General features: G+C 36.5%; 1 protein-coding gene across 15 annotated transcripts in view; it reads right to left on the bottom strand.

Annotated features, from left to right (window-relative positions):
- Dlg2 (discs large MAGUK scaffold protein 2) overlaps nt 1-26,261 on the bottom strand; it is a 1,877,153-nt gene that overhangs the window by 1,531,263 nt on the left and 319,629 nt on the right. For 2 of the 15 annotated variants that reach the window (XM_052714332.1, XM_052714330.1), the window contains exon 1: nt 7,596-7,743. The exons of the other annotated variants lie outside the window; for them this stretch is intronic. In XM_052714332.1, the coding sequence (XP_052570292.1) occupies nt 7,596-7,625 (30 nt within the window). In that variant the 5' untranslated portion in view covers nt 7,626-7,743. Of the gene's footprint in view, nt 1-7,595; nt 7,744-26,261 lie in introns of those variants that run through there. 15 annotated transcript variants of the gene reach the window in all.

Genomic DNA, 26,261 nt, shown 5'->3' on the forward strand with positions numbered 1-26,261 from the left:
AGTCTTCATTCCTACATTCTAGTCTCTTTGGTGTAGGAAGATACTCTGCAGGCTACCAAAAGAGAAATTTGCACACCAACACAGCCACAAAATCTTTGACCTACAATTTGTTGTGTCTGCAAAATATGCTAGGTCAATGGTGGCACAGAAATTGTGGGAGTAGCCAACCATTGTCTGATTTGACTTAAGGCCCTCTCCATAAGAAGGAACCCATACCTGACACTGCTTAGGTAACCAAGAACCAGATACTAGATAGTCCAAAGACCTAGGGTAAAACCAAACATGCCTGGAAAAAAATAAAATGATTCCTAATGATATTCTTCTAAACTCATAGATCAGTTCCTTATCAGAGAGGCTTCTTTGGCAAAGGATGGAAGTGGGTGCAGAGACGCACTGCTTGACATTTTGTAGAGTCTGAATTGGAGGTCTCCATCAAATCCCTCCCCACAGAGCTCAGGGAATCCCGTGGAAGAGAAGGCAGAAAGGCTGTAAGAACCAGAGAGGATGGAGGACACCACTAGACCAAGGTTCTCTGAATCAACTAAGCAAGATGCATATGATCACAGAGAGACTGGCTCAACAAGTACATGGGTCTGCACCAGGTCTTCTGCATATATGTTATATCTATTTGGTTAGTATTTTTATGGGACTCCTGACTATGAGAACGAGTGGGTCTCTGACTCTTGTGCCTTATATTTTATGGTTATTATCTCTTAGAGACAAAAAGAGAGTAGATCCAGAGGTGAGGGGAGCTGGGGAGAAACTGAGAAGAGTAGAGGGAGAGGAAACTATAATCAGGATATATTGTATGAGAAAATAATCTATTTACAATGAAGAAAAAAAGAGCTGCAAAAACAAGACCCCAGATTTACACTAGATTTCTTTTTTTTTTCAGAAATTACTCTCATCTTTCCCATGTAAACAATATTTTATATTATTTCAAATATATAATTTATTTCTGCACAATCATCCTATGGAGTAAGTATTGATAAACCCATATTATTTTCTTAATTTCAAAAAAGTTTCTTAATTTTAATAATCTATAAGAGTAAGTACTGATAAAAATGTGAGAAAATAAGAGTTAGAGAGAATAAACTGAACTGATTTAAGGTTACTAACACAAGTAGAAAACCCAGTATTTTTGTCTTCTGTGTCTTGACACAACGCACATTTCCAAAATTGCCTTTGGTGAGGCATACATAAATACAGTGAGACAGGTCTCTCAGGCAGCTGCAATCATGAGTAATCTACTTTAAGAAAACATTATCTGCAAACATTCAGATGAAATAATGGATAAGTAATGAAAGGAAGCAAATGAATTCTTCTGTATGCCATGGAGTTAGTTATGTGACATTTAAATTTTTGTCTCAATAAATGTTTAAATATCATTGAGTTTGAAAACTTTTATTTATACTTACCTCCTTTGGAAATCCACACTTGTCTCATAAAATTAAATTGACACGAAATTTGTATGAAGGAAAATCCTTCAAAACTCATAATTTTTCCTGGAACCTGTGACTTTTTGTCACAGAATCAAAAAGAGCCCATGTAAAATAGCATTCTAGAAGTTAAGTGCGTCAGGAAAATGATTTGCTACAGTTTTGCCAACAGACAATTGATACCATTTGTAGAATGAGATTTTATTTTACTTTTAAACATTTACAATAATAGGTTTTGACTAAGTGTTACAAAATCTACAACTAGACTAATAATTGGATCATTTTTGAAAAGTTATTAAATATCCAGGCTCAAAAGGAATACAATCCAATATATGGTATCAAGAGTGTTTTAACTAAACAATATGGAAGTGATTGAATCGGAGATAATGAAAGGGAGTAGGCTTGCAGGTGTTAAAAAGCTGTTTGACCCTCTACTATGACACTTCGTGCTTGCATGGATTTGACTCACCTTGGAGATGTGAAAGATCTTTCCTGGTTGGGTGAGAACAGTAAAGGAGTTTTAATAAAAAACACCTCAGGTCCTCTCAAGTCATATACATATACATATACATATACATATACATATACATATACATATAACTTTGCATATACATCTTATACACACACACACACACACACACACACACACACACACACATATATATATATATATATATATATATATATATATATATATATAGAGAGAGAGAGAGAGAGAGAGAGAGCTTCACATATACAAAGTTAAGGAAAGAAAATAACATCCCTTGCTTCAAATAGGGTATGTCAAGAGAGAGAGATAGAAAAAGCAGTCACACAAATAAGTTTACAATTATTCATTGTGATAGGTAGATATAGAGGATGAGTGTACACAGAAAATACATACTTTTTAGGAAAGGAATGAGACATGAAAATTTAATCAAATTTAGACAGGTTAACAATTATCTGGACAGAATAAGCAGATGTTCCTACAACAGGAACATGGAGTGCTAGCCAAGCTTGTGTCTATTACTTTAATGAAGGTCAGGAAAAGTAGCATAGATTTAAAATATTCTCTTATCCATGCAATTTGAAGATCACTAGAAAATAAAATATAGGGCAGAATGAGAGGGAAAAAAAGAGCAAATCACATTCTAAGTAAAGATAAAAGAGCAGTATGGTAAGAATTGGAACAACTGTTTGACTTCCTCAGTGAGTAGCACTGTTGGGCTCAGGTGTTGGAGGGCTCACTGTACTGAAAGGGATAATATACTCATGGCATGAGTATTCCAAAGTATGCTGTTAAAGTGGCTAGTCTCAGTTTATTTAACTCTCAGCATCCTCAAAACAAGCCTGAAAAGTAGACGTTCTAGTTCTAGGAATGAGGGAACTACGATTCAGAGAAGGTCATTCAATTAGTGGAAGTGATGACCCTTGTGTTTACTGGAGAGGTGTAAGGATTGGTAAAAGCAGATGTGGCAGAAAACTGGAAAAATTCAGATCAGTATAAGAAAATGTGAGAGACATTTGGAACAATCAGGATTTGGAACCATTAGAAATAATGGTTGGTGGCCACTATCTTCTTTAAAATTTTATATATATATATATATATATATATATATATATATGTGTGTGTGTGTGTGTGTGTGTGTGTGTGTGTGGTGTAAAATTACATATATGTGTATATATATATATATATATATATATATATATATATATATATATACCCTCTCTGTCTCTGCATTTTCAATAGCTTTTATCTTACTTAACAGCCATTCTGACTTCCACTATGTCCTTCATTCTACTTATCAGTGCAGTAGTCACTTCCTTCAAAGGCTTCCTGATACTTATCCCTACCTATGCTGCAGAAAAGTCCATCAAATTGGTTGACTGTGCTCATTCTCTTTTCCACAGCATCTTACACTCATCTGCCTACTGCACATTACTGTTATTTCTAAAATTAGCACTTTTCTCATTAGATTAAACAGTGGGAGAACAGATTGTTTGTTTTATCCCCACACCTTGTAGTGTATAAGTACATAGTAGGTACTCAACAAACACTTGAGAGAAGAACGAATGGGTGGATGTATTGCCTTGAGGGCCGATGCAACCGTACATCTGCATGAAGAAATAGCTTTGTCTATGAACACAGGGCCACTCAGAAAACCATTTGTTGCCTTGGTGATTTGTTTCATTTTCACTACATAAAGCTGTGATAGAATATAAAAAATTATTTTTGCTTCCTGCCTAATCACAGTTGCAAAAAATCTATGATTTCATTTTCCAAAAGAATAGCACGCTACCTGTTCTTAGTAGAACCATAATAACTAATAACATATTAGCCTTGATAAATTATTTTTCAATGTCCAGTAACAACATTCATTTCCTCTTAGAAGTGAATTTATTAGTGGTTTTAATTCTTAGAAGAGACTGTAAGGTGACAGAGGTAGAGAGGGACATATTTACAGAGCAGATGTAGTCTTAACAACATCAATAAAACCTGCCTCTATGCTGCCCAGTTCCACTTTTCATTCTGTTATTTGAATTTCATTATGCACATTAACATGTTAAATGCATTAAAAGTTAATGGCATCATCACACCTTTATTAATAAATTACAGCAGTAATTTAATATAGCATATTACAGTTTTATTTGTAGATTTTTTGAACTTGTTTTAGTGTTTATAAGTATAGTTAATGGACACTTAGGATGAAAGCAAGATGTAATCCACCCACAATTGCCTTTTAAGATGCTTCATGAGGTTGAATAACGTCATTTGCAGAGATAATACTTTTTACAATAATACTAGACTAGAAATAAAGAATGAAGCACCTCAGAGGAACAGTAAAATATATGCATTGTCATTCTTTATACATGCTGTTTCTCTGGGTTCACAAAGTCACAAAGAACAGGTTTACTTTGATTTTTCACAGTTGCACTTTTCTTCTATTAATTCAAATTTTACATGTTCCTGCTTATAGTATCTGGTAATTCATTCATGGTAAAACAAGACTTGTATGGAGTACTTTTATTTCATTGACTTTAGTCCAGAATATTCTGCCTGTTACCTAGAGAGATTGTCTCCTTGGCCAATCACCAAATAACATGTTTTTGTCTTAATAAAATTAACATCATTTTCCTGATATATTAGCTATCAATATTATTGGTATTATATTCAAATTATTCAAAACATAGTTAGGAAATCTCAGCACATAAAACATGTTGCATTTGTTACTACATTGTATTTAATCACATTGAGAAAATCTCATTTTCCTCACTGGAAATGAAACAGAAAGATTCATTAGCATCACTGTAAGTTGTTGAATAAATTATCTTGTATCAAAATCTTTTTTATCTTAGGTACTTTAAAAACTTCATGACATCATCTCTTATACTTCCTTTTCAAAAGATTGATAAGTGGAGTCTAAAACAGAAAGGTTTAATGATCTGCTGAAATTTTACAGGAAGGTCCAGAATAACCATTTAGATCCAGGTCTTACTCTAGAGCCCTGCTATTCATGCTCTGCTCTTGAGATTTTCTTTCCTGGTAGTGTTATTTGTGACAAAAGAATTGAAATTGCAGCTGGTCAGAGACAATCAAAAGAATGATGCCTCAATCCTTTTATGAAAGTTACCTGTCTCACTAGCTGGAAAGGCCTTGGGCTTCTTGTGTCCAAAAAGTCTGTTTTAAGGTGATTGGTTGACCTCCTGGCCTAGAAGATCAGCTTCAAGTATGAGAGGGTCTGCAAATCAGCCTGAACAGAGAGGACTCCTTCAAATGCTAAGCACTCAATTACATGGAGCATGATGCATGGTGGGTTATTTTATCAGGAGACTTCCCACAATTTTCCCTTTCATTCCTCCTACTCTAAATCTTATTCTTAAGAATATCGATCGAAGATATGAAGAAGAGTTTATTTCCACAGAATCCAAGGGTCCCATAGTACCTTCCAGGACAAGGTAGGAGGATAAGAATGAACCAAGACACTAGCATAATGCCAGTGAAAGAATGTATGTATCTCTGATGTGATACTGGCATGTTCTGTGGATAAAATGGAGTCTAGAAGGATCAGGAGAGATGATAGTTGCAGCTTCACATAAACTTCTGCAGAAGAAAGTAGCTCAGCTGGTAGACTTTTTACTGGGAGAGAAAGATGTTGGGGTTGGAAACAGACATAATTAAAACTTCTAACTTGTTTGCTCGTTTCCTTCAGGTGGGTCCCAGGAAGAGCAGAGCATCTCTGGTACACGGCCACTTAGGAAAGTATTATAGTTTAGATGATGGTAGGTAAAATAGATCAAATTTGCAGTCTAAATTCCACCACAAGTCTTAGTCATAATATTTATGCCAATTTACCGAGTCAGTAGTACAGTGCAACTTTGTTTAAATATGTTTGTCTTTTAAAATGATGGAAATGACACTCTAGAATGAAAATAAGTAACCGGATATATAACAAATATAACTCATGAAATTTCTCAACTATTTTTGCTGTTGAATAAAATAATTTGCATGATGAATGAAAATACTGTCATACTGATATTTATGACCATTACAACATTTAAGACAAAATAATATCTTACCTTTGTCGCAGAACCTATGGCCATTAATACCTTGGTAAATTAATATAGTAAACAATATTTTTGGTTATGCTATCTACATTGAATCTCAGTGCTGAACTACCTTCTCCTCTGCAAAGGATGTCCAGTTTTGAACTGTAATTAATATGTTGTCTCACTCTTCCAATGGGTACTCATGGTGCTTAATCTCATCTGAAATTATTATGACTTGATAACAAATACTTATGAAACACATGTGGGTGATATTCAATAGTATTCTTTCCTGAAAAGTACCTCCAAGTTCCACACTTCAGGATAAACATATTTATATGTACATGTTCTTCTGTTTCCTGTATTCCATAAGGCCATACATTCTGTCATTTATTTTGATTTTCTCCTTCATTTTAGCTTGGTGTTGGTTTTTACCTAACTTTACAGTAAAAGCTAAATAAAACACTAAGCAAATTAAGTAAAATAAATATTCACATGATCTAGAAGTCTGTCAACTACTCCAACTAGAATTTTTAAGATGTTAAATCTACTACTAATATCAACTTAATTTCCCATCAGATACTACTCTTTGGGGAGATACCTACTAAGGCTTTCTGGATTTTGTTTGTAAAGGGTGAAATACTTAACAACATATAACATGAAACCTCATTGGTGGCTTCAAAATTAACTTTTTACTCAGTAGTAAAAGAAGATCAGAGTGAGAAATCTACACTTACTGGATTTTGTATACTAAAGTATTGATTTTTCATATTAGATGGCATCTAATTAATGTTAGATACTAAAATAAATGGCTCGTATTAACTTGTGATGTGCCCTCATGCATCATCAAAAGCAAGCTAACTAGTGTCTTTGAATTAGAGTTTTATAAATAAAAGTAACTAGTGATTGTGGAATTTAAATACTTTCCAACGCTATTTAGAATTGATGACAGAACAAAATTTGAACTTTTTGTCTTTTTTAAGTAGCCCACAAAAGGGCTCACTTTGCTCCATTCTCACTTTTATTTCTCTATCTGATCATGCAAATGTTTCATTTAAATGTAGTCAAAACAGACTCAGTCAAATATTTAATACCGTTCTTGTTTGTTTTACCTGGGGGCCTAAAGATTTTTTTTTCCTTTAAAAGAAATCACCAAAATGCAGAGTATCAGAATTCTCCAATCAGAAACAATATGTCAAGACACGGTAAAGCTGATTGGCTTCTTCAAGCATAGGCGACATGGTTTTTAAATGAAAAGCTAATTAGCCCACTCAGAAAGACTACCCAGATATGGTATGGTAAAACGATGTGTGAACAGCACTACTATGTGAGATGTTTCCATTACAAGCTATAAATAGATGAAAAAGCAAAACCTGCCATTAAAGAAAAAAGAAAAACCCACAGACACATTCCCCTGACATCTGCACGCACACACCATATCACTTTAAGAAGTTGAAATCACAGAAAGACAGGACCCTCAAACCCTCCTAGGGAACAAAATGCCCAGCAAAGTAAATTACACTAATCATTTTATCTCATGAACTGGCAGCATCTAGCAGAGCTGTTTAATTACAGGACCAGAATAATAATAGGAAAAAAATGCTGCACAAACAGCTGTGTTTCCTAGCCTACCTTTGTGGTGACAATGCACAGGCAATCCATCCTGGATCCCTACTCAGGACTCAGTGCATGGAAATCACACCAGCAAATCAGCAAAGGTGAGGAAAAGCCTTTGGGTAAATAGCACACTCAGAGAAGCAGAGCCTGGATTCTGTACAGACGGCTTTTCCAAGGGGGGCCCCTCATGGGAAACTCGAGCCCTCCTCCATACAGCTCAATGCAAGCAGGATTCTCCTAGGCACGGGAAAATCCCCTAGAAATCAGCTCCGGCCAAACTTCCTGGTGGCTTGCTGGGCTCCAAGGCTGCATCATCTCTTAGCGGATTCCGAGAAGGGCAGCAAGGCTGACGTGAGTGCCCGGCACTGCTCTATCCTGGAGATGAGTGTTAGACCAAGCGCCAGAGAATAACACTTCAGCTCTCGCTCTTGTTTCTGAATTCTGATCTGCTGTTCCGCTCTACTCAGAAGATTTCCTTTGCCAAAGTAACCCCTTTTTGCTGCGTTCTCCTTGCTGCTAACTACTCTGAGTAAAGCACAATACACACACACACACACACACACACACACACACACACACACACACACACACACACAAAACTACCCAGCCCATCTATCAAAAGACTGTCGTTCGACTGCCAGAACAGCGGCTTGGGGTAATAAAAAGCTATTTATTATGAGCATGATTCCCGGGAGCCTCAATGACTAGGATATGAGTGAAAAGCTACGGTGCACGCGGTGCTGCATACATCACAGCTGAATTCACTTGCGGTTACAAGGGCGGCTGCTTACAAATGACTAACAGCTGGATGAGGAAAGGCTGGCCAGGTACATAAAGAGGCTGCAGATTTGGACGCTTAACTTGGAGAATGTTCAGTTTCCCCTTTGACTTGCGCAGCCGTATGTGTGGTCTACCGCATATACAAGTAAGCAAACGATCCAAGTGTTTGAACAAGAAAGTATATTATAAAATCGGGGTGGGAGGAAGCTTCAATGTGTTTACAGAAGTTCTACATTGTGAGCAAAAAGGGAGAAAAAAAATGCGCTTGTTCCCAAACTTTTCTCCCCTGACTGGTTGTCTACAGGCACTTATTACGTGGGCGGAGCTTTGTGCTCTCTTCTGCAGCATTTTAGCAGCCAAATGATTAACCCTCCCCTTCCCTCAAGTCCCTCCCTTCTCCTAGTGAAGCTGATTGGGGTGCTTGACAAGCATCGCTCTCTAGATAATGACCGCCCCCCCCAACAGCCTGAGACACACAGGAAGGCACTGGGGCTCAGAGAACAAAGCGCAGAGAGGCCGTGGGGGGGGGGGCGGGGGCGGGGGGGGACCTGGAGACAGGGAAAGAGCACATCATCAGACTCAAAATAAAGGTGGAAAAGTACTGCTGGATCAGTAAGAATGGTAAATAAATCAACACCTTCCCCCTCACTAGAAAGAAAATTCACAGTCAGCTGGACCACTAGCCACCTCGAGAAGAAATGTCTAGGGACCCATACGTTTCAGTTTACTGGTCAAGAGATTTTGCCTCTTTACGGCCCAACCCTCTTTTTTTAACAAGGTGTATTTTCAATAAGAGTCTTAAGACTTCTTCCTACCTTTCATGAATTATTCAGGTTCAAACCTCAATAACCTCCCAATTGCTAAATAGATGAATGTGTCAGGAACTGACGTGTCATTATTTTACCAAAATGAGAGTACTGTTTTTAAAGATTTTTCTTCCTTAGTTCATAGCAAATCAGATATGTGTTCAGAGGGGGAAGAGAGAGGTGATGGGGAAAAAAAGTGAATTTCAATTCAATACAACCTTTTAAAGTAGCTCAAAAATAATTTGTGGTTAGAAATAATTTTCTCTGAACTCTTACCCTACAGGTATAATAAACTTCAGATGATTTCCACATTAAGCAATACAAATAAAACCCATTCTGTGTTCTATTCAATTAGGTAACTATCTTATGGCTCAATAATATGAAAAAGTTACAGAAGCATCATTTTACGTCTTTATCTCCTCATTTGTCACCTCATTACAGTGATTAACTTAGATTAATACTGCCTAAGCTTATCTCAGAGGAGTAAACCATGTCCTTGAGTATGCCTTAGGTGCCAAGAGTGCTTTCCCGACACAGCCAGATCATCTAATATGGACATAATTCTGATCGTCATATTCATGTTAGAAATAATTAGGTTTTGTTTCCCTCTAGCTCTTTAATGTTGACAAAGCACTTCTGACATGTTTAACTGATTTCCTAAGAGCCTGGTAGCTATCTTCCATGCCAACAATAAAGATCATGTCTCTTAATTTTAAGTCCAGGGCTTCCTTGGTCATATTAGAATAGAAGACAAAAGTCTGAAAGAGAGAACATAGAAGAAAGGTAGCTTGGAAGTGCATTCTGTCTTCCAAAGGAGGAGGAAGAAACAGGCATGAGGAAAACTGGCAGAGGGAGCCTGATGAGTCTTCTGACTGTGGTGGATCACAGATGAAAACACTTTGTAAAGGACAGGAGGCTGAAGACATGAAAGACAACTAGTGGAACATCATTCCTGGCATTCTACAGGCACTCCCATGTCACTCATATGGCACATACAGTGGAGGGTTGATAGATTAATGTCTTAATCACTCATTAAAACCGAGCTGCTCAAAATTAGGTTTTTATTCTATCTGTCCATCATCTGATCTAGGCATGTCCATTCAATAATATATATATATATATATATATATATATATATATATATATATATATATATATATATATTCTTGAGAATCTACAGATGTGAAGACACTCAGTGAACAAAGGCAAGCAAATCAAAGCCTGCAGTACCGTTAGGGTGAAGATTTGAGCAGTGTCCTAGACTCCCAAAGCAGAAGCATTTAACCCAGAAATGGAGTAGTCAGGAAGGTGTTCTGGAGAGGAGCCAGGAAACTTAACTAGGAGTTGGAAGGAAGAAGAACTGCATGCCCTCTATTATATTTGAAAAGGGTATGGATCAATAATATTGTACAGCTTTATATAATCAGCTTCATAAACTCATGCAGTGGGATTCTATTAGAGGTGTTTAGAGCAGTCATTTTACAAACTGAACATCCTGTCTCTGCTTGGGAAAAATATAGCATTGTTCATACAATGCTAAATGAGTACAAATATATCACATGCTTTACACAGTATGCACATATTCGTTAGTTTGGATTTGGCACAAATGATTAATTGCATAAAGTCTGTATGTATGAGGGTAGGTAAATACATCATGTTTCTTTTATTATTGTATGAGAATGAGTGTTATGCATGTATGTATATCTGTTGCCATGTGCCTGAAGTGCTCTTGGAGGCCAGAAGTGAGCATCAGATCCCTGTAACTGAAGTTACACCAATAGTTGTGAGCTGTCATGTGAGTGATGGGAACCTAACCAGCAGGTCCTCTAGGAGAACAGCTAGTGCTCTTATCCACTGAGCAATTTGTCCAACCTAGATTACATTTTAAAGCCTAGTTTAAGTTAGGATGCAGTTCTGTTTACTCCTTACTTTCCATTGATTTTTCTCATATATAAAGATAATAGAAGATAATTCCCTCATTTGCCTCAAGGGAAATACTACTTTATTTTTAAAATTAACAAGGCATTGGCTAGAAGCATTTTTTCTACAGACAGTGTTCAGTTGAGCCTATCATTTCATAAGCAGTGTTTGCCAAGGTATAAAGCCATACCCTGCAAACTGCTTTACTTGACATTCCTTAAGGTTGATATCATGCCAGGGATATATTGATTCATGGTTTGATATCAGAATATTATTAGAAATTACTTCCACTAAAAGCCTATACTTTAACCACTGAAACGCATTATTTTTATTTGTTTGTCTCACCCATGTTTACATAACAATAGAAGTGAACTATATTCATAGTCTATTGTTCCAGGAACTAAGCAGCTTGGCAGGGGGCAGATTTAGAGAATATTGCTAGTATCTAACATAGTCCCTGACATACAAGAACAAAAAAATTCATATTTGTACTGTTAAAGAGAAGAACAGCTCCAGTTACACTGATCATTTTTTCTGACAGATTTATAGAAGCCTATCTGAATCTATGCTATACATCCCTGTCCAAATGTGAGTCATACACATATAGTATAAGGATAATACACACACACACACACACACACACACACACACACACACATATATATATACTCATTAAGAAAGAAATAGATTGGAGCTGGGCAGTGGTGGCGCACGCCTTTAATCCCAGCACTCAGGAGGCAGAGGTAGGCGGATCTCTGTGAGTTCCAGGCCAGCCTGATCTACAGAGCAAGATCCAGGACAGGCGCCAAAGCTACACAGAGAAACCCTGTCTCAAAAAAAAAGAAAGAAATAGGTTGGAGAATGTAGCTAAAAGTATTTGAAAATAAAAATATTCCCACTGGAAAATCCAATCTAAGCTGGGGCAGTGTGGTTTGGAATAGTCATGGATGATGAAGCAGGATGACTGCAAGAGTGGACCATGGAAGGAAACAATTGTGCCTTGGAATGGAAACATAGTATCAGAAACACTCTGAATGATATCAGTAAAGTGGATTGTATCTTAAGTACTATGGCAGATGTTTTGTAAGTATACAATCTAGTAATGATAACATTTCTTCAAGAAGGGATTATAATCTCTATTTTATGAAACAGAATGTCCCTAAGGATATACACAACCTACAGAGAATCCAGGTAACTCTTACACGGAGTTATGCTCTTTGCATGTCATCATAGCTCAAACCCAGAGGCAGCCTCTGCCTCCCTAGGTACAACCCAGAGGTGTGGCACACACACCTGGCCTTCTCCAGCCCATGGTACACCAGATTCAGTTCAGACTAAAAACCTGAGATCACCCTACAAAGACAGGTGGGCTGCAGGGCTTCCACAATGAAGCTTTTTAGAGTTTCTAAGGGACCTTAAGAGCAATTCAAGAAGGAATGGGCTCCACGGTGGAAAGATTAGCTCCAATGGAAATAACAAATCAATTCATCCACCTGGACTCCCCTTCCTGTACCCAGGTACCCACGACAGCAGGCACGCAAGTGACATCTGCAAAGCTTGTTAGCTTAGTAAAATAGACTGCAGGCAGGTCATGGCAAAATGCCTGCCCTCATTTCCAAACTCTCCAGAGACAGGTAAGAAATTAGGATCAACTGGGGAAGGACTGAGTTTTCCAATGAGTTTTTATTATTAAAAAAAAAGTCAGGATAATATTGGATCCTGAAAAGAATTAATATAAAGCAGAATTCTAGGCAACTGCATATTCCATTCAAGTTAATTGTGTATTTATGTAAAAGAAATATAAAAATAAACCAATTTAATAGAAGCAATAATTATTACAAAAATCAAGAAATTTGGGGTTTTAGCATACTTATTTAAACCATGGTTTCCATTTGCATTGATGCAATTATATATGACAATTTTCCTTACATATGTAACTTGGAACATAATTAATCAAGGACCACATGGTTTGCATGTCACTTGTTACCAAAATCCAAACAACGTCTGAAAATTGGAAATTTCAATAACCATAAATGGTCCAACAAAACATTCAACTAAATTATATTTCTCCAACAAAGGGTAAGTTCATGTAAACTTTGCTGAACATTAAGCAATTCTTTAAAAGACTCAAGTTCCCTTATTGTTATACAATGTTATCCATTCAGTGGATTCCAAATATCCAAATAATTGTGTGCAAGCCACAAATCTCAAAAGCTGTATCATCTGAAAAGCAATTTTGCTTCTAAGTTAGAATGAATAACCTTCCCAGCATTGCTCAATGCCCTTCCCTCACGCCACCTTCTCACACCCTAATCAGACTACCATACTTTCTGTTCTGCATATAAAGTATTTCAGTCTAATTCTACCCAGAGCATTTAATCTGTTGTTCATTCTGCCAAGAACTGACTTCCTGGATCCTCATACACCTGGCTCCTTGTCATCCTGGTCTCTGTGCAGATGTTACCATCTCAAGAAAACTGCATCCAACTGACCTCTCTAATTAAATTAGATCCCTTTCTACCCCTCATCATTGTATGATCCCAGTTCATTTCCTTCTTAACAAGGGTCACACTTTAAAATTAGTTCCTAGATTCCTGTTAGTGTCTACCCCACACAAAGGGTATGTGTAAAAGCAAGAAGCATCGCCCGCCAGTGTTTAGACACAGCCTGGTGTCAAGATGCTTTTTGAATGGAAGGACAAGCTGTTTTCTTTTTTATGTAAAGCCAGAATCAGGAGCTTAAGGTGAAATTTACAGTCTATGGTTTTTAATATATTTTGATTTCTAAGGAAGTGGTTACATTATTAACAGTATTTACAAATATATAAAAATCACAAACTTTTCAGATTCAGCATTTATTCCTTAAAATTGTTCTTTAAAATAAATTCTATTGTACATAATTACAGTACATGATATGATGTCAAGGGACATAGAGTTAGTGAGGCAATTACTATACTTAGATTACTTAAGAGGCATCATCTTACATTTTTTCCTTCTATAATAATTTTATTTGACAATTCCATTCAGGTATATCATGTGCGTTAATAACTATCTCTCTCACACATATTTTCCTATCTGTCTCCCATCCCTGTAAACTCTTTATCATCCCTAAAAGTCTCTTTTTCAGAACCATGACTCTTGGTATTATTTTGTACCCAGTTGACTTATCATGGGTCATTTGTGTGACACCAGATTGGTACTATCCACTGAAGCCTTGTGAAGTCACCAGTAGATCACCAACTGAAGGCAATAATTCCCTTTCTAAATCTATCACAACAAGCAGTTCAGCACTGAGAGGTGGGTCTCCTGTGGTTTTTCTGTGTCTGAAATGTACATCCATCACATATACAGCATGTGCAAATTCATTACCTCAACTTGTTTCTCATATCTACCTACTTCTATGTGTCCCCTGACCCACATCTCATTTACTCCCCAACCCTCTTCTCACCCCGTGTTTCTTTATCTCTGTACATTAGAATTTTCTCTTGAGTTCCATATATAATGAGAGGAACACAGTGTTTTTCTCTTTGTGGTGGTTTTGTTTCACTTACTATAATGTTTTCTAAATCCTTATGAGTTTCAGCTAAGAAATTCTAAATTCTAAGACCTCGTTCTTCAATAGAGCTGAATAACACCCCACTGCCTATTTGTATCATTTTCTTTATAGACTCTTAGTTTCCATCTTTGGACTATGGTAAACAATGCTGCAGTGGACACAAGGGGCACAAACATCTCCACGAGGTGCTGATTTCCTTTTCATTAGGGGAATGTGCAACAAAGAGTTTGCTATGTTATAAGACCATTTTAACTCCTTCTTCAGCATCCTACTACCTTGTATAGTGCTTATGTCCATCTACACTACTACAATAATATGCAAGTTTCCTTTCCTCAAACCCACACTCATATCTGTTAGTTTTTGACATCTTGATACTAGCTAGTCTATCTGTATTAGTCAGTTTTATGTCACAGTGACAAATACCTAAGAAATCCAACCAAAGGGAATCCAGATTTATTCTTGCCTGTGGTGAGACAGAACACCAGGCACAAAGCTCACAGTAGCACCAACATACTCACTTAAAATACCCAGAAAGCAGAGAGAGACAGAAAGAGAGACCTCTAACAAGATGTGCCATTAAACAACATGACCCAAGGCCCCCTCTTTCTCTGACAAGATCTCAATACTAGTTCAGCCATGAATTCATCAGTGGATTAACCAACTTATGAGGTGAGCACTCTCAAAACTCAGTCATCTCTCAGAGGTGCTGCCAGCTGAGAATCAGGTTTTCAATAAATGTACCATTTACAATGGTTTTCATATCCAACCATGCAGCCATTCTAACAAGTGACATGTGGTTTCTCACAGTAATTTTTATTCCCATTTTCTTTATAATTAATGGTGAGGATCTTTTCATATACCTACCTGTTGGCCACTCTTACAACTCCTGTGGAGAAAAGTCTATTCAGGATGGATTATTTTTATTTTCAAATCATGTTATTTGTTCCTGTTATTGAGCTACATGAGAGGCCTTTATAAATGTTAGGCTATTAGCTGCTTATCAGATTTATGGCTTGTAAAGACATTAACTTCTTACTAAGTAAGCTGTGATTAGAAATTTTCATATCCATGGTATTATTAATTATTCATGAGAAGCAAATTAACTATAAGTTTACAGGTAAAAAGAACCTGAGACTCAGAAGAATTGGCTTATTCAAATTTATTTAACTATTGAATTTATGAGCCAGCATGGTAGACATTCCATTGACAGATATTGCCACAATCATCTAATCTGAAGTGCCATCTCATCTCATATACAATAGTGACTCATTGTACTTTCAGTAGCACAGAACATATTGATCCAGGTAGTAAATAAAATCTGCATGTCTTTTTATATGACCCATATATGAACAAAATGGTTTTTTAATGTTTTAGACATAGGAAATAATGAGATTCTAATAACAGATATGTTAAATTGATAGCATCTAGTTTCTTTGGTGTAATTGTTTCTGCAATAACATTTGTAAATGAATGCATTGCTATCTTAATTGATTAGTTTAAAATAGCTTTAGGAATAGCTGGCATCACAAAAGCCTGATCTGCAAGGCTCATATGGACAGTCATAGATATTTAATACCAGAAAATGGTACATTCTCCCCTAAGAAGTTTGAAAGTAGGAAAATTTGAAAGTAAAGACTTTGAAAATCACTTACAAACATCTAATCATGAGATCCTTTCCAAATTAGTTCTTTCAGGTAGGTTATCTTGGAATCATCTCACTGATATTATAATTTACTAGAAACATAAAAGATTAAACATATTCTCAACCATTTGAATAGTAGAGTTCTGTAGTCTTACATATATTCACAGTATTGTACAATAGATCTCTATAATTTTTATATCTTAAAAAACTGAAACTCTCTATCCAAAAAACACTAATTTTTCCTCAGCCATCCCCTTAGCAATAGACAATTTACTTGCCACTTTTTCTTTCTATGAATTTGAGTACTTAATATACCTTATATAAGTAAAATTAGTAGTTATGTTTTGTGTTGCCAGATTATTCTGATTGGCACAATGTCCTCAAGCTTCACCCATATTTTGGAATGTGACAGGAATTCCTTCTTTTGCATTATCATGTGTCAGTAATTTATTTCATTTATGATATTTGTCTTAGTCAGGGTTATTACTGCTATGATGAAACCCCATGACCAAAAAACAAGTTGGAGAGGAAAGGGTTTATTCAACTTATATTTCCACAGCATTGTTCATCATTAAAGGAAGTCAGGACAGGGACTCAAAAATGGCAGGAACCTGGAGGCAGGAGCTGTTGCAGAGGCCATGGAGGGGTGCTTACTGGCTTCTTCCTCATGGCTTGCTCAGCCGGCTTTCTTATAGAACCCAGGATCACCAGCCTAGTGATGGCTCCACCAAAAATGGGATGGGCCCTCCCACATTAATCACTAATTAAGAAAATGCCTTACCACCAGATCTTATGGAGACATTTTCTCAATTGAGGTTCCCTCCCTTCAGTTAACTCTAGTTTGTGTGTCAAACTGACATATGGCTAGCCAGCATAATACTTTCATATACACATATGCCATACTTTGATTATATTAATCCTTCTGGTTCCCTCCCTCATCCTTCTCTCCCCTGCATTTCCACTTCTATATTCTTGAGTCTCACTTGGTTTTTGATGGGTAATGTTGCTCTGTATGCTGTGAATGTGTTGCTCTGATTGGTTGATAAATAAAATGCTGATTGGCCAGTAGCCAGGCAGGAAGTATAGGAGGGATAAATAGAGAAGGAAAATTGTGGGAACAGGAAGGCTGAGTCAGTAGACTCCAGCCAGCTGTCCAGGGAGCAGCATGTAACAGCACACAGGTAAAGCCACAGAACACGTGGTGACATATAGATTAACAGAAACAGGCTGAGTTTAAGTGTAAGAACTAGTCAGTAGTTAGCCTAAGCTAATGGCCGAGCAGTTTTAATTAATATAAGCTTCTGAGTGGTTATTTTATGTGTGCTGCAGGACTATGGAGACTTGGCAGGACAACTTTCCAGCTACAGGTTTTCATGTCCTCTCTCTCTCCATATGTACCCCCTAAATTTCAGACAGGAGAAAACGTGGTATTTGTATTCATGAGTCTGATTATGATTCTTTAAATGATAATCTCCAGTTCCATCTATTTTTGTAGGACTATTTTTATTTTATTTTTACTTGTAGCTGAATAAAACTCAGATATATATATATATATATAGATATATATATATATATAGATATATATATATATTCATATTCCACATTTACTTTGTACATACATCTACTGAGGAACACCTACGCTAATTCTATAGCTTGGCCTTCTATATAGAGCTGAGATATACATAAACATGCAAGTATTTCTCTAATGAGGTGACTGATTCTTTTGACAATGTTCACAGAAGTGTTATTCCTAGATCATATAACAGTATTAGCTTAATTGTTTAAGGAATACATATACTGATTCCTGTAGTCTCTGGCTAATATATGTTCATTCCTGTACCAGTGGCAACTTTTGTTGCTATTTGTTTCTTAACCTTAGCCATTCTGATTGGGTTGAGATGAAATCTCAACAGAGGGTTTATAATTATTTATTTATTTATTTATTTATTTATTTATTTATTTATTTATTTATTTATTATGTATATGGATGAGTGCTTTCCCTGCATGAATGCCTGTGTACTGCATACCACATGTATTCCTGGTGCCAACAGAGGCAAGAAGAGGACATCAGATTCCTGGTTGTGAGCCGTCATGTGGGTGCTGGGAATTGAACAGGGTCCTCTTCAAAAAAAAGAAAGGAAAAGAAAAGCCTGTGTTATTAACTGCTGAGCTGTCTCCCCAGCCCTATCAACAGAGTTCTGATTTTCATTCATTCCCTTATAGCTAAAGACATTGAACATCATTCAATGTATTGGCCAATTATACGTCTTAATTGAAGAGTCTGTTAAGTTTATTTGCCCATCATCAACAGAGTTTTGATTTTCATTGATTCCCTTATAGCTAAAGACTTTGAACCTCACTCGATGTATTGGCCAACTATACATCTTAATTGGAGAGTCTGTTAAGTTTATTTGGCCATTTACTGAATAGATTATTTGCTCAGTTGATAAATGTTTTTCCAAGTTTTTATATATTCTGTATATTAATCCCCTGTAGAGTGTAGGCCATCTCTTGTCTCTAGAAATTGTTTGCTTTGCTGAGAGGTTTTTTATTTCATGTAATCCCATTTGTGAATTCTTACTTTAATTCCCTGAGCTATTGTAGTTAGAAAGAAATTCCCTACACCTTTATATTGAGATGTGTCCCCTATCATTTCCTCTATTACTTTTAAAGTTTCAAGTCTTAGATTAAGGAATTTGATCCATTTGGAACTAATTTTTATACAGGGTGTGAGACCAAGATCTATATTTTAGTCATGCACTTGTGGGTATTTAGTTTTCCAGCACTACTTCTTAAAGAGGCATTATCACCTGGTGTATAATCTTTGGCACCTTTGTCAAGAGTCAAATGACTTCAGCTATATTGGCTTTTATTCCTAGATTGTTTTTATTCTGTTCACTGGTCTACATGTCTGGTTTTCTGTCTGTGCCTTGCTGGTTTTATTACTATGGTTCTGTGGAATAATTTGAAGTCAGGTTTTGTTATACCTCCAGCATCATTCTTTCTACTCTGATTGCTTTGGCCATTGTTTGGTGTTTTATGTGAATTCTTAGAACTTTTATTTTTATTTCTGTGAAAAATATCATTCTAATTTTGCTGAGCATTTTATTAATTCTGTAGAATGCTTTCAGCCACAAAGCCATTTTAGCAATATTATATAGTTCCGATCTGCCCTAGTTTTCTTTCTATTGCTGTGATAAACACCAGGACCAAAAGGCAACACTGGGAATAAAGGGTATTTGCCTTACACTTCCAATCAAAGTCCATCATCAAGAGAAGCTTGGGCAGGAACTCAAATAAGGAACCTAGAAAGAGTAACTGTAGTAGATACCATGGAGCAAAGCAGCTTTCTGGCATGATACATATGCATGCTCAGCCTGCTTTCTTACACAATCCAGGACCACTTGCCCAGGAGTGCCAACCATTAATGGGCTAGGCCCTCCTATATCAGCAATTAGTCAGGAAAATAACACCACAGACTTGCCTACAGGCCAATCTGATGGAGACAACCTCCCCCATCAAGATTCCTTCTTTCCAGATGACTCTAGTTTATATAAAATTGACAAAAACTAGCCTGTATGGTCTTCTTCAACTACTTAAGTGTGTTATAGTTTTAAGTAAATAATTGTTTAAAATAGATGGTTGATTTATGTCATTACTTTTTTGAGACCATCGTAAATGTAATTATTTTCCTGAAATTCCCAATTAGTTATTATTTCTATATACAAAAGCTACTAAATTCTATATGTGAATATTCTCTGCTGCTAAATTATTGAAAGGGTTTATTAAATTTAAGAGATTTCAGATGATTTTTCTGGTCTTTTATATATAGTATCATGTCATCTACAAATTTTACTTTTTCCTCTCACTTCTGTGTTCCTTTTAGTTCTTCTTCTTGCTCTGTCGTTCTGTTAATATTTCTACACTATATTTAATAATATTATTAAATCTCTTAAACACAGCATAACCAGTGCGGTATTTTGAATGTTGTTCTATGGGAGGAAGTTATAGCTATAAATGTCTACATTAAAAAAATCTGTGAGATCTCAAATAAATAATACTGTATTTCATGATATTAGAAAAAAAAACAAAAGCCATCCAAATGAATGAGTGTATATAAATGTGTAATCTATCAGAATTGGACCAAGAACACATAAACAACATAAAGAGATGTAAAATTAAAAATAACATTGAAACAATAATAAGTCTCTCCACAAAGGTAACCCAAAAATTTGAAGAATTTGCTGTTTAATTTTATGAGACCTGTAAGGAAGAAAAAAAACCAATATTTCTCAAAGTATTATTTGTTATCCCTGAAGTTTATTAGTCAATTTTTGTCTGTATGATATATCAATCAATGAGAACAGGGTAGCAAATGTCCTATTATTGCTGTATTTAGACCTATCTGTCTATGTGTATCCAGTAGTGTTTGCTTTATGAAATTGAGTTCACCAACATTAAATCAAGAAGTATCATGTCTCCAAATATGTTCTTTTTTGCAGGATTTCTTGATCTACTCAATGTTTTTAAAGCACCACTTTTAAAATAGGGATTATTGATAACCACTAATATACACATATAAAAATCAATAGGATACTCTGCTCTCATTCCCTAAAGCAAACAAGCATAAAACCTTTCCCATGGCTCAATTGTATTGGAAAAAAGAAGTCTCCATTTAATCAAAAGGCATAGCTATTTAACAGAGTGAAAATATATTTTGTAGCCAGAAAATATATATATTTATGTAAGGACAATGTGAATGAGAATTTTCCCCCATAGGCTCATTTCTTTGAATTTGGTTCCCAGTGAGTGGTGTTGTCAGTAGAAGTTATGTAACCTATAAGAGGTGGAGACATGCCATAGGAAGGATGTTACTGATTGTGAGCTGTGAGGGTTTATGTCTCACCCCCATTTCCTGTTCTCTTTTTCCCTCTCTGTTTCCAGTGCATTGATAAAGACGTGATCATCCAGCTGCCAACCCCTGCCACCATGAAAGGCCGCCTTCTCTGCCATTGTGGACTTGATCTGGAAATGTAAGACAAATAAACACTTTTCTATAAGTTCTTTTGATCATAGTATTCTATTACAGCAACATAAAATTAACAAATACAGAAGCTGATACCAAATAAGTACGGCTATTCCTCAGAAGAATATGACCATATTGTTATTTGGAGGAATTGGAGAAATTTGGAACTTTGGACTAGAAAAACTGCTGAGTGTTATAGTCAGAGCTTAATGGGCTATTCTAGTAGGATCCTGGAAGTCAGTAGTGCTGAGAGTAATGCATACAGTATAGCTATGGCTCATGAGGTCTCAGATGGGACACAAGACATTGGTAACTGGGCAAGATGCTGTTACTGTAATATTTTGGCAAAGAATTTGGCTGTATTCTGACTTGTCCTAAGATTTGCCTAATTTGGCTAATTTTAAAAATTCATGGACTAATTTTCTGAGTGGAGAAAATTTCAAGACAGCATAACATTGAGTCTTTGGGGTGGCTACTACATATTGGTCCTGCATAGGTCTATAATAAAAAAGCATAAACTATGGGACAGAATAAATTAAAAATATGACATTTGGAGAGGAAAAGAGCATTGGAAAGCTTAATGTTGCAGACAAGTCATATAAAGAGTTTAGGAATGTTAAAGAGAAGCCTTCTATGCTCATTGGAGTAGGAAGGATGCCCTGAGGGCAAGATCCTACCCAGCTAACTTTCCACCAGTGGAAGGAGAAAGCCTAAGAAGTTCCCTGATCCTAGAAAGCAATTGCTTCCACATACAAAAACTGCTGCCAATGTGCCAAGTGTCCTGAGTTGACAGCCAAATTCAGCACTGTCTTTCATGTTGTACTAACTTTGAAAGTATGAAAGATACAAGATTAAGGGGATTGTGAATTATTCCTACACAGTTTTAGAGAGTTGGATGAGGCCAGACAATATGTAGAAAGGTCAGAGTCCCTTCAAGTAGGCCTTAGAAGGTCCCTGAATGAAGCTACTTACCCCGAGAAGTAAGGTAAAACTTGGATTACCACAGATGCTAGAGATTCCATAGCCATGAGACATCTGCCAAAAAGATCTGAATACAGGAAATGAACTCACCTAAGAAAGAGGCGTATATATTGTAGGCAGCAAAGCTGGAAGAGTGGAGCCATCTAAACCTTTGAAATTGAAGCTCCAGATATTGGAAATAGAGATACAGGATTTGGCTGGTGTTTTTCCTGTTGGATTTCTGTTTTGCTTTGGTCCAATCTTTCCTCATTTTTCCCACAGTCATTTTTTGTGGAATGGAAATGTATATTCTGTGCCATTGTTTGTAATTTGTTGATGTTAATTTTGTTTGTTTGTTATATTTTTTATTTTACAGGGGGTCAAAGAGACTTTGGATTTTTGAGTAGTGTTGAAACTAACAGATTATGGGGACTTTTGAAGATAGAAATATGCATTGTTTTCATGAGGAGATATCTATAGGTCTAGGAGGGCCAAGGAACCAAAATATGGTGGTTTGAATAAGAAATGCCATCCGATACTTGGTTTCCAGCTAGTGGAAAGAAGTTTTGGAAGAAGTTATTGTCCCTTTAAGAGGGAAACTCTTGCTGGAAGAAGGAAATCACTTGGGGTAGGCCTTAAGGATGTATAGCTTTACCACATATCCTGTTTTCCCTCCTCCTCACTCTGTTTCCTGTATATGGATAAAGATGTGGTCAGTCAGCTTCCTGATCCTGCCACAATACTGTACCTTCCCAGCCAATATGGACTCGCCCTCTGGAGCCATAAAACATAGCAACTCTTTCTTCTCTAAGTTGTTCTTGGTCATAATATTGTATCACAGCAACAGAAAAGTGATACAAGCAACAGTGAAATTCTCTAAAATAATTCAACATTCTGCCTCAGTGATATAAATAAAATATTTAAAGGAGTCACAATTTATTTCATCAATTCTGTTACTTAAGATGTAGATTTAAAAAAAAAAGCAGAGTGACTTGCCCCAAAACATCTAGGCAGTAAGTATATGAGAAAATGACCCAAATATTCTTAGTTTCAGTTATATTTTGCTCCTCCATCATGATTCTTCCAATACTAATATGTTACCTACAGTCAAATTTCACTCTACCTGGTGACCTCTGTACTGTTGTTTAAAGACAACAAGCTTTCTAGCCCATTCATTGTGGTATTTGTAAGGTATCCATCAGTGCCTTTATCACCAAAAAATAAAATAAAATTAGTTATCAAAAATACTAAAATAAAGTAAATTTAGGAAGCATTTAGCTATATCTCTGAAATTATAAAATATACAGAGCATTTGGCTACTTGATAAAGTATTGCAGCACACACACAAAAGGTAATTTCTCAGCTTACAAATAAAGAGACACATCATTTAGTCTGCTTGAGGTAACATAACTACTTATAACAAGACAGGAGGCAAATCCTACCGGGTCTGGATGGCCAACCTCTTGATAGTGCAGCACAACTTTGTCATCTATAAAATTCAGGCTTCAGAACAACGCAATTGAGTTACCAAAAGAAAATAATTTGTGTTGTAAGTTAGGTTATGATTTTGTGTTAGGTCACATTTATAGCTACGCTGGGGCATATACAATCCACAGGTTCAGAGGTGGACACACCAACCAATTAGTAGTAAACGGCGGATATTTTTGTCCTTTCTTTTCTCTCACACTGTCCTTTAGATACTTTGGATACTACACTTAATTTTCAATGAGTATACATACCTTCTTTCAAGATATTTCATTTTGCTCCCTTCCATTACTTTCAGATTTAAGATATTGTGATTCAACTTACTCTCTTATCCATCTGTTAGCTTTCATTTCTGCTATCCCTGCTGTTGACCTTAAACCACCTCTTGATTTACCTAGTCACCAAGAGCTGCCCATTCTTTGTGTGTGTGTGTGTGTGTGTGTGTGTGTGTGTGTGTGTGTGTCCCTTTTCCCCGGGAGTTGATTAAACATCCTCATGTTTTCTCACCAGAACTCTGGAACATTAAACCTCTAAACTTTATCTTTTACTTAGCAGATTTATTTAAACAAAGAACATACCCCCTCAAAATGTTCCCAATTATTTTAAATTACTCAAAGAACATAGAGAAGTGAAATTAAAAAAAAGAAAAGAAACACATCAAAATGTAAAATGTTCCTCCATCAATAGAATCCTAAAGTTCACAATGATGCCTTTACTTTTATTATCCAAATTTTAATAAAAATGCCACATCAAGAATATGTCAAACATGCAATTCATTTGAACAACATCATAAACCTACTGTTGGTTACGCAGCAGTAAATACATTTATATTCAGTGTCTCCTTAAAAATCTTACAATTCTCCTATAAGCAAAAGAAACTGATGGGTTAAAGTTTAAGCAACATAGATGGGCTGGATGCTTCCCTATGATAAAAGCACAAGAGCTTCTCAATTATGTGTCCAGAATGTATTTAGTTCATCTGCCTGACAAACTGGAACATTTGTTTCCCACTTAAGCTTGATGATTTCATCTTCAGGAAGGAAAAATACAAATATCTTTGGGAACAGCCAGGAAGTCCAAAAGTTTGTTTTCTTTCTTTTTAATTTTTAAAATCTTTGTTTTAGAATTTCACACATGCGTATGGTATTGACGTCATTTCCACTTCTCCCATGTTGCCTCCAATCCCTCTCAAATTCAAGTCTCTTTCTTCCCAAATTGTTATTACACACATACACACACACACACACACACACACACACACACACACATATATATATATATATATATATATATAGAGAGAGAGAGAGAGAGAGAGAGAGAGTATGCATGTGTGTGTGTAAAACCTATTGAGTCTATTTGATGTTGCTTGTATGTTCTTGTGTTTAGGACTGACCATTTTGAATTGTATACCCTGTATAATCCCTAGAGAAAACTGTTTTTCCCCCTCTCAGTAGACATTGACTGCCTATAGCTCTTCATCTTGGGGTGGGGCCTTGTGAAATTCATGCCATATATACTGTAATATCATTTAGTATAGTCATTTGTAGATCTTAGTTTCTAGAGGAGAACTTTTTTATTGTTTTATAATTTAATTCTACATATCAGCCACGGATTCCCTTGTTCTCCCCTTTCCCTTCCCGCCCCCCCCCTTCCCCCCAGCCCACGCCCATTCCCATCTCCTCCAGGGCAAAGACTCCCCTGAGGATTGAGTTCAACATGGTAGATTCAGTCCAGACAGGTCCAGTCCCCTCCTCCCAGGTTGAGCCAAGTGTCCCTGTATAAGCCCCAGGTTTCAAACAGCCAACTCATGCACTGAGTACAGGACCCAGTCCCACTGCCTGCATGCCTCCCAAACAGATCAAGCTAATCAACTGTCTCTAGAGAAGAACTTACTATTCAAGTTTCCTAAACAAATATAGTATCCAACTATATCTTAAATACTTAATCTTATATATACAGGCAAGTGCAACTCTCACTCATCATGGCATACATTTCCCTTAGCAACAGATAGGAGGGAGCTTTTACAAGACCCACAACTGGTCAAAATGCAGAGGATAAGGGACCATGGGATTACCAGCCCCAATTAGTACATGTTCAATACCTAAGATGCAAGGCACATCACAGAGAAGGAGGGAGGAAAGATAGTAAGACCCAGAAGACCATGACCCATACTGTTAGGAAGTGTCTTAGAGACCAAAGCTTATTGCCCAAAGATGCATGAGTCCATTGGGGACAGTCACACTCCTCCATTTCATCTTCAAAGAAGAGCAGAACCACCACCAAGTCAGATGGCTTCCTTTCTTGGATGCATATTTAGTATATTATGAATGTTTTAAATCATTTAAATGACACTCTACATGTGAAAGGATTTCTTTTTCAATGATGCAAATGTTTGTATCATTGCCAGAAACTTAAATCCACAGCACCAAAACACAGATCCCCAGAATGAAACCCATAACTACTCAAAATGACACACATTCAGTGTCAGCTCAGTCAAAATGTGGACC

This window comes from Peromyscus californicus, unplaced genomic scaffold (genome assembly GCF_007827085.1).
Source record: "Peromyscus californicus insignis strain IS unplaced genomic scaffold, ASM782708v3 Scaffold_4__1_contigs__length_199733344, whole genome shotgun sequence".
Taxonomy (NCBI): Eukaryota; Metazoa; Chordata; class Mammalia; order Rodentia; family Cricetidae; genus Peromyscus; species Peromyscus californicus.